Here is a 15,856-nt window from a genome sequence, read left to right on the forward strand (position 1 = left end):
CGAGCATCGTAACTCAAGTTAAAAACAAATCGAAGACCAGAGTTCAATGCTCGTTGAAGTTTCATAGTTTGTTCACGGGTTGCATCAATGAGGACAATGTCGCAGTAGTCAAGTATTGGTAGTATCAAAGTTTGGAGTAGTTTTATTTTTACGTCTTGTGGCAAAATGTCCTTATGTCGTTTTAGAGGGTGTAACGTCGCGTACATCTTTCTACATGTACTTCTTACATGTGCAGACCAGTCAAGAGTTTCAGTCAGGGTCATACCTAGGTTCTTCACTTCCTTACTGAACAGGATTACGGTGGCATTTAATGTCACCGGAGGAATAGCATAATTTTTATAAATGATGTTTAATAATTTCTGAGAACCGATAATAATTGTTTGAGTTTTTTGGGGGTTGAGGAGGAGAGAGTTTTCACTGGCGTACACACCGAGTTGTTGAAGGTCGGAGTTAATATCTCTTATTGCATTTGATATATCATTTATATTAACGTGGCGGTAAATCTGGAGGTCGTCGGCAAAGAGGTGATATCTATTGTACTTTATTTTAGAGGAGATATCATTTACATAGAGGACAAACAAAAGGGGGCCAAGAACAGAACCTTGGGGAGTTCCTGCCTTCCGGAGTCGCCACTGAGAAGCAGTATCTTATACTGTAACACGTTGCATACGATCTGTGAGATATGCGGTGAAAAATTTTAAAGCAACATTACCGAAGAATGATTTGAGCTTCATCAGCAATGTCTGGATGTTTATCGTGTCAAAAGCACTGCTGAAGTCAAGGAGTGTGAGTATTGTCACTTGTCTTTCGTCCATTGCTTGTCTGATGTCCTTAGTCACTTTGAGTAAGGCAGTGGCTGTGCTATGACCCTTCTTGAAGCCAGATTGCAGGGGGTCAAGAAGAGAGTGAGCCTGAAGGTATTCCAATATTTGCGCATGTACCAACCGCTCTAACGCTTTGGAGAGAGCAGGGAGAATCGAAATGGGATGGTAATCGGATGGGAGTTTCGAACCTGGGTTTTTAGGAAGTGGAATTACATTGGCGTACTTCCAAATTGGCGGTAATGTGCCGTTTTTGAGACAGTAATTAAAAATATGGGTGAGAATGGGTAGAATAGCGCCAATAATATTATGTATGAAAGTAATAGGAATTTCGTCGACACCGCTTGCTTTGGATTTAATAGAATACAAGACTTTCTTAACTTCATTAGTACTGACGATACGAAAGGCAATGCAGGGGCGATTTTGTGGGACAGGTGTTGGGACGTTATTTACGTGTGGTCTGTTAAGCGCATTAGACTGAGCTCTCTCTTCCGTGAAATACTCATTTAAATCGTCGAGTGGAATGTCAGGTACCTGAAGCTGTTCATGTGTGAAGCTGTTCATGTGTTTTTCCTATGCCCATGCCTATGTGTATGTAATAGTCAGTGGATGTATTCAGTGCTGTTCTCAGGTAAGCTCATCTTATTTCATGTACCTACTATTAGTTTTCCTGTTATGTTGGTAGACGAATCTACCCCTTGTGTCAACGACCCGCATTTCTCCCCTCCCCTCTTAACTCAACCCTCACCCCTCCCATACTCTGAAGCAACGGGATCCATTCTGAGGCGACAGCTGATGAATCACCCAAGAGCTCTCTCGTGTTGTCACCTAAATTCACTATCCATTGCAGCTCACCTAGAAGAACTAAGGGCAATTTTCAAAAATAATAAGGTGCATTGTATTGGCATATCAGAAAGCTGGTTACGTGGAGATTTGCCGTCATCTGCTGTAAATCTCGACGGATACTCGCTCTTACGACATGACCGTACTGACAGACGAGGTGGTGGAGTTGCCTTTTACTACAGGAATGATTTAAAATGCAAGATTATCTGCACCTCAGACCCAAGCCTTCCCCTGCGACCTGAGTGTATGTTTGTTGAACTCGACTGTAATAAGAAAATATTAATAGGAATTGTATATAAGCCACCTAATATTAGACAAATGGGGGAATTCGAAGCAGCTTTAACTGATCTTATCTCGGTCTACGAAGATGTCGTAGACTTGTTAAAACAAACTAGTGAATCGGATAAGTTGTGTCACATATTCCATGCTCTGAACATGGAAATCCTACCACTTAACGCTACGAATCACGTCTACTACCCTGACCACTCGACTCACACTTTAATTGATCTTATAATTTCAAATCAACCCCAGAAAGTAGTATAAAACATGCTACATTATTTTAAGAGACATAAAACATATTGAATTAGATGACCTACGTAATGACGCGTATAACTTACCGTGGGATGACATACGTAATTTTCATGACATTGACTCAAAAGTCAACAGATTCAACTCATTAGTGCTGAACTTGTATGACAAACATGCTCCGGAGAGGCAGGTAAGATTTACCCGCCCGCCTTCTTCCTGGCTGACGACCGAGATAAGATCTGTTTTGGCCAGCCGTGACCGTTGGTACAGACAATTCAGACGAACACATGACAAAGATGACTTTGAGCAATACAGGATACTTAGAAACAAAGTTAAACAGCTAATTAGAAACAGTAAATGCCACTACTTTCAACAGTTAGCGGGAAATAATAATTTAAACCAAACCTGGAAGAAGTTACGATCTTTGGGCATAGGCAAAGCCATAGAAGAGCACATTCCCACCATATCTCTAGATACCTTAAATGATTACTTTTCTCAGCCTAAAGTCGGACCAGTTCCTTTACCGGCTAATCCCATAAACTTAGCACGCTGTTCCGAGCGCGACCAGTTCTCTTTCCACACCGTTAGCGCAAATGATGTTAAACGTGTGCTGTACTCTATCACTTCCGATGCGACAGGTAATGACAGTATCTCTATAAAATTAATTAAAAACATCATCAGGGCTGTACTACCAATACTGACTCACATATTCAACTACTGCCTGACCAATGGAGTATTCCCTAATGTTTGGAAAGACGCACTAATAAGGCCTATCCCGAAAAACAATACCTTGGATTCTCCATCAGATTACCGCCCTGTGTTCTTCCTGCCACCCCTCGCAAAAGCACTGGAACGTCTGATTCATGCACAAATCACTGTATACCTGACCCAAAATTCCCTCCTTGACCCTTTTCAATCCGGCTTTAAAAAAGGACATAGTACCGCGACAGCATTACTGCGAGTTATGGACGACATCAGACAAGCGATAGACCAACAATATGTGACTGTAGCAACACTACTAGACCTAAGCAGCGCCTTTGACACAGTTAGCCCTGGGTTACTACTGCTGAAACTCCGTAGTCTCAACTTTAATATGACATTTCTTAAATTTTTTAGCTCTTACCTCACTGACCGTCGGCAACGAGTATCAGTAGGAACAATGTACTCAGGATGGCACAACAAATCAATAGGTGTCCCGCAGGGGTCAGTTTTGGGCCTACTTTTATTTATTGTTAGTGTGAACGACATAGGGGACGCATTGAAATATAGCAAGTACCATATATATGCAGATGATCTTCAGATTTATTATCACTCATATCCACAAGACATAGATGTAGCCATTGACAGAGTAAATTTTGACTTACGACGACTGAATGACTATGCGAAAAATAACAGCTTGTTAATAAATCCTAACAAAACTCAGGCTATTATATTTGGTACCAAAATAAACCTCAACTTGTTAAAAAGTAGACATGAACCCCAATTATTTTAAATAATATTGTCGTGCCCTATTGTACGTCAGTAAGAAACTTGGGCGTTATAATGACTAAGACACTGAATTGAACTGAACAAGTGACAAATACATGCCGTAAAGTGCAGAAATCCCTTTTTTCTCTCAAACGCTACTCTACTATATTTCCAAAAAATCTTAAAATATAACTGGTAAAATCCCTAATCTTACCAATTCTAGACTACTGCGACACTGTACTTACGGACATATCTCAAGACAGTAACAAGATGCTTGAATGGAGTTTAAACACCTGTATTTGATTCATATTTAAGCTGCGATATGGTTCTCACATTTCACCTTATTGCAGGGAGTTGTCACATTTCACCTTATTGCAGGGAGTTGTCATGGCTTCGTGTTCATGAGTGTCGCAGTCTCCACATGTTGTCTCTTCTGCATGGAGTTCTAAACACAGGTGTACCGATTATCTCTCTTCAAAATTTAATTACCTCTCCTCCTATCATAACCACGATACACAATCTGGCTCCTGTTTAACAATATCTCTCAGTCACTCCAGGACCTACAACCGCTCCTTTGTAGTCACTGCCGCGAGGCTGTGGTATACCCTACCTGCTACCGTTAGGGATTTGCGTTCTCGTAGGAGATTTATGATGGATTGCCGAAATCACTTTCTGAATACTTCTAGCTGACTTTTCGATGTGTGTAGTGTGAATGAGTGTATTTTCATAAATATTAGAAATATATTTGCTAGTTATAGGTTTTTTCTGTGTTTCCGTCTCTTATTATCACTACTGTTAGTTTTATATTTATTATCATGTACACTTAGATTGTCGTGTTGTACATTCTATAATAGTTTTTTATTACAATCTCCAAATTTTCTATTAGTACCGTATTATTTTAAAAAGATTTGTTGTATTTAAATATTATATGTACGTTAATTATTTTAAATATTGTGGTTAAGTCTAAGAGTGGGCCTTGAGCCGTAACTTTGCCACGAAAAAAGACGGCTTGCTTGCTTGCTTGCTTGCTTGCTTGCTTGCTTGCTTGCTTGCTTGCTTGCTTGCTTGCTTGCTTGCTTGCTTGCTTGCTTGCTTGCTTGCTTGCTTGCTTGCTTGCTTGCTTGCTTGCTTGCTTGCTTGCTTGCTTGCTTGCTTGCTTGCTTGCTTGCTTGCTTGCTTGCTTGCTTGCTTGCTTGCTTGCTTGCTTGCTTGCTTGCTTGCTTGCTTGCTTGCTTGCTTGCTTGCTTGCTTGCTTGCTTGCTTGCTTGCTTGCTTGCTTGCTTGCTTGCTTGCTTGCTTGCTTGCTTGCTTGCTTGCTTGCTTGCTTGCTTGCTTGCTTGCTTGCTTGCTTGCTTGCTTGCTTGCTTGCTTGCTTGCTTGCTTGCTTGCTTGCTTGCTTGCTTGCTTGCTTGCTTGCTTGCTTGCTTGCTTGCTTGCTTGCTTGCTTGCTTGCTTGCTTGCTTGCTTGCTTGCTTGCTTGCTTGCTTGCTTGCTTGCTTGCTTGCTTGCTTGCTTGCTTGCTTGCTTGCTTGCTTGCTTGCTTGCTTGCTTGCTTGCTTGCTTGCTTGCTTGCTTGCTTGCTTGCTTGCTTGCTTGCTTGCTTGCTTGCTTGCTTGCTTGCTTGCTTGCTTGCTTGCTTGCTTGCTTGCTTGCTTGCTTGCTTGCTTGCTTGCTTGCTTGCTTGCTTGCTTGCTTGCTTGCTTGCTTGCTTGCTTGCTTGCTTGCTTGCTTGCTTGCTTGCTTGCTTGCTTGCTTGCTTGCTTGCTTGCTTGCTTGCTTGCTTGCTTGCTTGCTTGCTTGCTTGCTTGCTTGCTTGCTTGCTTGCTTGCTTGCTTGCTTGCTTGCTTGCTTGCTTGCTTGCTTGCTTGCTTGCTTGCTTGCTTGCTTGCTTGCTTGCTTGCTTGCTTGCTTGCTTGCTTGCTTGCTTGCTTGCTTGCTTGCTTGCTTGCTTGCTTGCTTGCTTGCTTGCTTGCTTGCTTGCTTGCTTGCTTGCTTGCTTGCTTGCTTGCTTGCTTGCTTGCTTGCTTGCTTGCTTGCTTGCTTGCTTGCTTGCTTGCTTGCTTGCTTGCTTGCTTGCTTGCTTGCTTGCTTGCTTGCTTGCTTGCTTGCTTGCTTGCTTGCTTGCTTGCTTGCTTGCTTGCTTGCTTGCTTGCTTGCTTGCTTGCTTGCTTGCTTGCTTGCTTGCTTGCTTGCTTGCTTGCTTGCTTGCTTGCTTGCTTGCTTGCTTGCTTGCTTGCTTGCTTGCTTGCTTGCTTGCTTGCTTGCTTGCTTGCTTGCTTGCTTGCTTGCTTGCTTGCTTGCTTGCTTGCTTGCTTGCTTGCTTGCTTGCTTGCTTGCTTGCTTGCTTGCTTGCTTGCTTGCTTGCTTGCTTGCTTGCTTGCTTGCTTGCTTGCTTGCTTGCTTGCTTGCTTGCTTGCTTGCTTGCTTGCTTGCTTGCTTGCTTGCTTGCTTGCTTGCTTGCTTGCTTGCTTGCTTGCTTGCTTGCTTGCTTGCTTGCTTGCTTGCTTGCTTGCTTGCTTGCTTGCTTGCTTGCTTGCTTGCTTGCTTGCTTGCTTGCTTGCTTGCTTGCTTGCTTGCTTGCTTGCTTGCTTGCTTGCTTGCTTGCTTGCTTGCTTGCTTGCTTGCTTGCTTGCTTGCTTGCTTGCTTGCTTGCTTGCTTGCTTGCTTGCTTGCTTGCTTGCTTGCTTGCTTGCTTGCTTGCTTGCTTGCTTGCTTGCTTGCTTGCTTGCTTGCTTGCTTGCTTGCTTGCTTGCTTGCTTGCTTGCTTGCTTGCTTGCTTGCTTGCTTGCTTGCTTGCTTGCTTGCTTGCTTGCTTGCTTGCTTGCTTGCTTGCTTGCTTGCTTGCTTGCTTGCTTGCTTGCTTGCTTGCTTGCTTGCTTGCTTGCTTGCTTGCTTGCTTGCTTGCTTGCTTGCTTGCTTGCTTGCTTGCTTGCTTGCTTGCTTGCTTGCTTGCTTGCTTGCTTGCTTGCTTGCTTGCTTGCTTGCTTGCTTGCTTGCTTGCTTGCTTGCTTGCTTGCTTGCTTGCTTGCTTGCTTGCTTGCTTGCTTGCTTGCTTGCTTGCTTGCTTGCTTGCTTGCTTGCTTGCTTGCTTGCTTGCTTGCTTGCTTGCTTGCTTGCTTGCTTGCTTGCTTGCTTGCTTGCTTGCTTGCTTGCTTGCTTGCTTGCTTGCTTGCTTGCTTGCTTGCTTGCTTGCTTGCTTGCTTGCTTGCTTGCTTGCTTGCTTGCTTGCTTGCTTGCTTGCTTGCTTGCTTGCTTGCTTGCTTGCTTGCTTGCTTGCTTGCTTGCTTGCTTGCTTGCTTGCTTGCTTGCTTGCTTGCTTGCTTGCTTGCTTGCTTGCTTGCTTGCTTGCTTGCTTGCTTGCTTGCTTGCTTGCTTGCTTGCTTGCTTGCTTGCTTGCTTGCTTGCTTGCTTGCTTGCTTGCTTGCTTGCTTGCTTGCTTGCTTGCTTGCTTGCTTGCTTGCTTGCTTGCTTGCTTGCTTGCTTGCTTGCTTGCTTGCTTGCTTGCTTGCTTGCTTGCTTGCTTGCTTGCTTGCTTGCTTGCTTGCTTGCTTGCTTGCTTGCTTGCTTGCTTGCTTGCTTGCTTGCTTGCTTGCTTGCTTGCTTGCTTGCTTGCTTGCTTGCTTGCTTGCTTGCTTGCTTGCTTGCTTGCTTGCTTGCTTGCTTGCTTGCTTGCTTGCTTGCTTGCTTGCTTGCTTGCTTGCTTGCTTGCTTGCTTGCTTGCTTGCTTGCTTGCTTGCTTGCTTGCTTGCTTGCTTGCTTGCTTGCTTGCTTGCTTGCTTGCTTGCTTGCTTGCTTGCTTGCTTGCTTGCTTGCTTGCTTGCTTGCTTGCTTGCTTGCTTGCTTGCTTGCTTGCTTGCTTGCTTGCTTGCTTGCTTGCTTGCTTGCTTGCTTGCTTGCTTGCTTGCTTGCTTGCTTGCTTGCTTGCTTGCTTGCTTGCTTGCTTGCTTGCTTGCTTGCTTGCTTGCTTGCTTGCTTGCTTGCTTGCTTGCTTGCTTGCTTGCTTGCTTGCTTGCTTGCTTGCTTGCTTGCTTGCTTGCTTGCTTGCTTGCTTGCTTGCTTGCTTGCTTGCTTGCTTGCTTGCTTGCTTGCTTGCTTGCTTGCTTGCTTGCTTGCTTGCTTGCTTGCTTGCTTGCTTGCTTGCTTGCTTGCTTGCTTGCTTGCTTGCTTGCTTGCTTGCTTGCTTGCTTGCTTGCTTGCTTGCTTGCTTGCTTGCTTGCTTGCTTGCTTGCTTGCTTGCTTGCTTGCTTGCTTGCTTGCTTGCTTGCTTGCTTGCTTGCTTGCTTGCTTGCTTGCTTGCTTGCTTGCTTGCTTGCTTGCTTGCTTGCTTGCTTGCTTGCTTGCTTGCTTGCTTGCTTGCTTGCTTGCTTGCTTGCTTGCTTGCTTGCTTGCTTGCTTGCTTGCTTGCTTGCTTGCTTGCTTGCTTGCTTGCTTGCTTGCTTGCTTGCTTGCTTGCTTGCTTGCTTGCTTGCTTGCTTGCTTGCTTGCTTGCTTGCTTGCTTGCTTGCTTGCTTGCTTGCTTGCTTGCTTGCTTGCTTGCTTGCTTGCTTGCTTGCTTGCTTGCTTGCTTGCTTGCTTGCTTGCTTGCTTGCTTGCTTGCTTGCTTGCTTGCTTGCTTGCTTGCTTGCTTGCTTGCTTGCTTGCTTGCTTGCTTGCTTGCTTGCTTGCTTGCTTGCTTGCTTGCTTGCTTGCTTGCTTGCTTGCTTGCTTGCTTGCTTGCTTGCTTGCTTGCTTGCTTGCTTGCTTGCTTGCTTGCTTGCTTGCTTGCTTGCTTGCTTGCTTGCTTGCTTGCTTGCTTGCTTGCTTGCTTGGTGTCATATTTTAATTCACTGTCCACACTTGGTTCTGGATTTCGATCCCTCACTGCACCTCAATGGGGTAAGGACGGTTTCATGCTTGAAATTCTGTTGGAATAACTCCTTTATTGCAGAGACTAATAACATCCTTGTACTTTTCTTCTAATATAGGGAAAAGTTGCCTTTGCTGGCAGGACCTAGTGTTTACAGTGCACTATGTCTTCTGCTATGGGCTAGAGCAATTTTATTACTTTCATAGATCTGTCTCTGTCTTATCCTTGGCTTTGATAATATGAAAGTGACTGAGGTATGAGCGATGCTAGTAATGCCATTCCTTCTACAGCCAGTCCCTGCTATGAATGGTGTGAAAATGTTGCTCATAGGGTCGGTTGGTGCATGCATTTCATTGGGCTTGGCAGACTGATATGTAATAGCAACTTCTGGCTCGGTGAGGAAAGCAACGGGAATCTACCTCACTCCTCATTTCCCTAGTACTCCTCTTCAGTGATGCCTAGGCCATCTATGACAGCTGATGGCAGAGCTGTTGAGGATCCAATCAGCCTTAGGGCTGAAGACTGAACATACATACATACATAGATAGGGAAAAGAGTTTTGTAAGCCTTCTGAAGGCTGGGCATCTTTTTTGGGTGACCTCGGCCAAATTTATCTCAAGGATATCTTTCAGAATGACCATATCGATATTTGAGAATACCCGGTGCATCCTTTTCAAATCTAAAGCACTTTACTTTCAACCGGTTTACTTTATTTCCATCACTGTCCTTGGTTTTGTTACACAATCAAAGGGCACTAGGGAAGTTTTGCGATGTAAGTGAACGCTTTAGACTTTTTCAAAATACATTTTCACTACACTCGATACACTTCTCCATACTTCGAAAGCAGTCACTGAACCATCTCTGCCATTTTTTTTTCCGGTTACATTTTCACACTTGATTCCATGCTGCCAGAAGCTCCTCGTCAGATGCAAAACGCCACCCTTTCAGCTTCATCTTCACTTCTGGGAAGGGTGCGAAGTCACATGGGGCAAGATCAGGACTGTATAGAGGGTGATCAAGCACAGTCAACCCTGATCTGGCAAGAAAACCCATTGATACATTTGCACGATGTGCTGGAGCGTTGTCGTGATGCAAGTGCCAAGTGTTGAGCCGTGACCTTGGACAGAGCTGCTTGAGAGCCTGGATGACCTGAGGCAGACAAGTCTCACTGTACCACTTCTCAGTAACTGTCCTTTGTGTTTCTAGCACAACCTGAGTCACGATGTCCCGTTTAGTGAAGAATACTGCAATCATCCTTTTCTTCACTGATCTTGACTTTCGAACAGTCACAGGAGTACCCTCATCTTCAAACAGCCACACGTTGTTCTGGGATTTTGTTGAGACATCGTAATAATAAAGCCAAGTTTCATCACCTGTAATGATGCTATTGACGTTATGTGAAGTCCCATTTTCAAACTGTTTTAGCATTTTTCGGCACCATTTTACTTGATGTGCCCTTTGTTCCTCTGAAAGTGAATGGGGCACCCCAAGAGAACAAACCTTTCTAACATGGAGATGGTCGTGTAGAATTGAATGAATAGCTGGTGTAGGGATGTGGCGGGTCTCTTCTACCTTCTGATATGTCAACCGCCTCTCTTGCTGCAACATTTTCCTCACAGCTTCAATGTTTTCCGCCGGGCTGAGTGGCTGAGGCGGTTAAGGTGCTGGCCTTCTAACCCCAACTTGGCAGGTTCGATCCTGGCTCAGTCCGGTGGTATTTGAAGGTGCTCAAATACGACAGCCTCGTGTCGGTAGATTTACTGGAACGTAAAAGAACTCCTGCGGGACTAAATTCCGGCACCTCGGCGCCTCCGAAGACCTTAAAAAGTAGTTAATGGGACGTAAATCAAATAACATTATTATTATTATTATTATTATTATTATTATTATTATTATTATTCAATGTTTTCCTCAGTCACTGATTCAGACGGGCACCCAGGAGGAGGATCATCTTCAACCCCAAAATTTCCCCTCTGGAACTCTTTGTATCAGCAGAAAATTGTTGTCCGATGTGGATAGTCTTTCCCCAGAACAGGAGTCATTTCCTTCAGGCACTGGTCAACAGTTAATCCACGAGCAAAATTGTAGCGGATAATTGCGCGATACTCACCTTTAGACCACACTGACATCTTAACCTTCTTTCAATCCCACTGCTTGGTAACAATTGGTGTGAAGGTAGCACCTTGCTGTCTCCTAGACCGGTTTTCACCCCTCTTTTCATCCCTCACCATAACAGGGGTGTCCAGCCAACCATTTTTGCATATTGCAAAACTTTCCTACTGCCCTTTGTATAAGGTGACTTCTGCTTTCTTAAGATTAATCACATATTTTACACTTCAACATTTTTGCAAACTTACGGATATCAACCAGCTTTTAACACAAATACCAGCTTTCTGGCGACTGAAAAAACATTGTAATAATGACGCAGCCATAATGTAATTATTATGGTAAAAAATGGACAGAGTTATTGTTATAACAGCTACATAATATGATGTGAATTCTACTGAACAATAATCAAAGGAAGAACTTGCTCCAAACAGAAGTCACTAAGTGGACTAAGGAACTTCTGTCTAACAAACCGGAAAAATGCACTTAGTGAAAATAGCGAGTGCAGTTTGCAATGGAATGCTCAATATGACTTAGTAAGTTCTACCTGCCGATATAGCGTCATTTTGTTAGTATGGTTTTGCACCTAACTCAAAACCGCCAATTTCTGACTTAGTGACTTCTGCCTGAACGACGACGATATCATCCACATGTCCTGTTGGAATGGTTTCTGCTATATCTGCAGTCATCATGTTAAATAGTAATCGACTCAGAGCGTCCCTTAAAGCGCACCATTTGTCTATTCAATACCATCTGATATTATTGTAATTATCAGGATTCAAAGTTATCGATGTGATGTGGATTCCAAGAATGCAAAAACTAGTGGGTCACATTGTTTTATCTTGTACAGTGTTTTAATTTAAAACACCAAAGTCTTTTATTGTAAAGTGTTTTTCAGTGATATTTCACAAACTCCAATTATTTTAAAACATTATTTACTAGAAATTAAAAACACATTTTTAAAATTTTTTTTAATTTTTATTTTTTTATGTGAAAAGTAAAAGGGAAAAGGATATGGTTAGTGAAATTTTGTACAAAACCTTAATAAATTGCATCTTATTTTATTGAAACCTTGACATGGCACATCCCAATGGCTGATAGGGGAGGTTCCTGTAGATATACAGGACAGGTGTGAATAAGGCTTTGCTAAATAAGCACCCGTGGATCAACTGAGGTAAAAGAAAAACAGTCAGTTGCTTCAACAGCAGAAGAGGAAGTGTGTTTTCCAAAGGTTGAGAAGGCGGAAGAACCACATGATTTGACGAAGGAGGAAAGGACACAACGGTTTCACATGTTAGTGACGGTACCCTGACAGCGTCTGATCCACATGTTAGTGGCAGCTGAATTAATAAACTCAGAAGTGGAACTCTGAGCTCAATCAGACTGGGATCCCAAACTCAGTCAAAAATCCGTTCCAAGTAAATCAATATGGATATAGCACCTTCAAAAGAGAATTACCCCAGTGGGTCAAATCTCACGGTTGAAAAACCACAAGTGGTCTATTCAGATTCTGCGGAGGCCACGGAAGTATGCATAGAGGTAAGTCGGAGTTCCTCGAGACCCCTTAAGAGCAAAATCCAACCGAAATCAAGAATTTGGCTTATGACATTCAACACCAATTCCCTTTTGAAAATTGTAAAACTTAAAGGTATCCTAGACAAATCCAGAGAATGCAAAATTAAAATTATTGTATTTCAAGAATCACGATACAAAGATAAGTATCCTTTTGATCCAGAAGGATACAGAATATACAAAGGAAAACCAGGAGAACGAGTTATGATGAACTGTCCACAATTTGGGACTGGATTTATAGTACGTAAGTCAATTACATTCAGTTATATCTTTCAAGTCCCACTCAGGTCGACTCTCTACACTGACAAAATCAGCAAACAAGATCTACACGCTAATCAATGGACGCACACCACTTAATATCGACAACAGAAACAACCCAGAAAAGGTGAAAGAATTCTGGAATCATTTAGATAATATTCTCCAAAAAATACCAAAAAGTCATGTCAAAGTCCTCGTTGGTGACTTCAATGCTCAAATATAGATACTAGGTCCGTAAATGGTCAGGACAAGTAGACTAACAAGAATGGAATGCGACTCATTGAGATCTGCAAAAACAATGACTTTTTTTCCAAATACATTTTTCAAGAAAAAGCCGTCTAAAACCAAAACTTGGATCTCGTCTAATCCACTGTTAGGTGAATACCAACTGGACCATGTAATGATGTCCTGCCAAAACACAGTAAAAATTATGAATCTCAAAGTTCTTAAAGAACTAGATCTAGATTCAGACCATTACCCCACAAAATTCTCTTTGGACATCATTCCAGAAAAGAGAAAGTTCACTCAGAAACCTCCACACTGTAAATACGATTTACAAAAGGTAAAAGGCAATAACCAGTTTAGAAAAGAAAGATAAAAATTGAATCCACAAACTGGCAACAATTTCAAGCAGGGCTTGTAAAAATTGCAGAAAACATAGCACCACAATCCAAGACATGGAAACACGCATGGTGGACAGATGAGTGTGATCAACTCATGAAACTCAGACAGAAGGCATGGCTAAATTGGTCATACAGTAGAAATCCAAAAACTAGACAGGACCTTAAAGATGTCAGAAAAATGGTCACTACATATATAAGAAAGATTTGTAAACAGCACGAGGAACTACATATATAAGAAAGATTTGTAAACAGCACGAGGACACAAAATTACAAGAAACAGAATCTGATTTCAAGAAACACAATTCACGAAATTACTGCAGAACATTCAAACAAAAATTAACCAAGTATTCCCCTCCGTCGCTCCAATTGAAGAATGAACTTGGGAAAATGGCTTACAGCAACGCTGAAAACTGTAAAATTCTAGGGAAATACTTTTTCAAATTATTAAATTGTGAAAAGCCCCAAGAAAAATTCAGATTCTACCCAGCACAATGTAACTCAGACTCAGAACCACCCTGTGTACAGGAAATTAAAAAGGTAATTCATTCATTGAAAAATGACACAGCATCAGGAGATGGTCAAATTACTGCAGAACTGTGGAAAAATCCAGGAGAAAATCTCATCACAATACTCAAAGAAATTATGGATGCAATCTATCGAACTGAAAAAATCACTGCAGAATGGAAGATGGCGATCATACATCCACTGTACAAAAAAGGAAGGAAGACAAGACCCCAACAAATATCGTGGAATTTCACTGCTGTCAATAGTCTATAAAATTCTATCCAAAGCTATCTTGAACCGTGCAGAATCTCAACTGGATCCAGAAATCGACAAATATCAAGGCGGATTCAGAAAACTTTAGCAGAAAACAACAAACACTATCAAATAAACACTCATGGAAACCAAATCCAAGGTGAAGTTTATGGAAAATTTGAGCACAGAATTTCAAATAGACACAGGAGTACGACAAGGCGATGGACTATCTCCGTTGCTCTTCAGTTGTGCGCTTGAGAAAATTGTACGGGAATGGAGAAAAGCTGGTGCACCAACCCACCGAATGGTGCCAGAACTGAAAGGCATAAAGTTAGACTGCTTAGCATTTGCTGATGACATGGTACTAATTACCCAAGATATCTCTGATAGACAAAAACGACTTGAACTACTACAAGAACATGCAGCGAAACTTGGATTACAAATCTAGTTTGAAAAAACAAAATTTAAGACCGACATCAAAATCGCATCTAATGAACTTCTAATTAGCAATAACAAGATCTTTAGAGTAAACAAAGTTAAGTATTTAGGTGAATGGATTACAGCAAACTGTAATGAAAAGAAATCTATTGAATCGAGACTCCAGAAAATGGAGATTGCTTTTCAGTTAACAAGAAATGTATACAACAAAAAGAGCCTCTCCTGGAACTGCAAAATCCGACATTATACAACTGTAAGCACTCTATGCTTCAGAGACACTCAATCTCCAACACAAAACACTAAAACACCAAATAGAAGTGAAAGAACATAAAATAATGAGAAAAATCCTTGGGCCAAGAACCAAAGCCTAACACAGAAATATATTTTAAAAATTCCAAAATCACAGGCACACTACGAATGCGAAGTATTCAATTCATGGGACATTTAGAAAGAATGGGCCTGAACAGACTAATGCACAAAATACCTTCATAAAGAACAAGGCCACTAGACTGAATTGGCACAAGCTTACAGAAAAAGACCTGAAGGCATTAGGATCACCAAACTCACTTGCCCGGAATGAACTCAGAAAAATCACTCATACACAGGGTTTCGAGGAAGAAGAGAAGACTACACAACATACATGGTCAGAGCACAAAAACAGATCCAATCGTTGTGCATGAAGGAATACTTGGCCAACAGGAAGGCTAGAAATTGTTGATTTTGCATGGTCCGAAGTGACCCATTCGCGAATAAGAATATGGAGAAGACGAAGAAAGAAAACTTGGTTACTCGAAATCTCTAAAAATTGAAGCATTTGTCTCTTCTCTTGATATTCAATTTATTGATGTTTTACCATAGTAACAATCAAGATGGTGAGGATAGGATAGATGAGAGTAGTGATAGCCCTGTTCAAGGACCGATATAGTAAAGCATCCTCCTATTCTTTTGTCAAGTTGTTATACTTTACTGGGCATTTTTTTTTCTATGTCCTTTCTAAGTAGATTAAAGTGGTGTTCTGTTTTATCCTACTCTTATTCTTCTTTGATCTGAAGTGTATTGTTAGTAATGCTGGTGATATGTGCTTTTTTCTTTCCTACTAGATTTACTCCCTCATAAGTATACAACATTGGTAGGGAAAGCAGTTTACTCCAGAGAGATTTAGTTTTGTATACTGGTGTTCAACTGACAATTTATGGTCCTCCATGATATTAGGCTGTTGTTGACATAGCCACAGTGTAAATACAGCCTAATATGCTGGAAGAAGAGCGTAACTTGTCTATTTCACTTCATTTTCGGTTCATTCTAGTTAATGATCAAATTATTTGCAGGTGGAGCCTTACCTCACAACTTTATCCTTGTTTGATGCAAAACAAGGTAGGAAATTGACTGAAAATTTCCACTTTGATGTAAACCACATCCAGGTGCGGAGTATGGTACCGTGTGTGCAATCTGGTGGTTGTAGAGATAGTGTAGACAATGGTCTTCCTTCAGAACTGCAACAACTGTCTGAAGAGTGGCTTATGTTTCCTAAACAGGTGAGGTCTTTTTCCTTCTCAAGAGACACCTTTATAACCTGTATGCACTGTGTATTCTGTATA

At 41.9% G+C, this 15,856-nt stretch overlaps 1 protein-coding gene across 1 annotated transcript in view; it reads left to right on the forward strand.

Moving 5' to 3' along the window:
• Ziz (dedicator of cytokinesis protein Ziz) overlaps positions 1-15,856 on the forward strand; it is a 542,949-nt gene that overhangs the window by 147,330 nt on the left and 379,763 nt on the right. Inside the window, exon 10 of the mRNA XM_067151766.2 lies at positions 15,587-15,793. Within this exon, the coding sequence (XP_067007867.2) occupies positions 15,587-15,793 (207 nt within the window). The remainder of the gene's footprint in view (positions 1-15,586; positions 15,794-15,856) is intronic.

The sequence above is a fragment of the Anabrus simplex genome, chromosome 7 (genome assembly GCF_040414725.1).
Source record: "Anabrus simplex isolate iqAnaSimp1 chromosome 7, ASM4041472v1, whole genome shotgun sequence".
NCBI classification, from domain to species: Eukaryota; Metazoa; Arthropoda; class Insecta; order Orthoptera; family Tettigoniidae; genus Anabrus; species Anabrus simplex.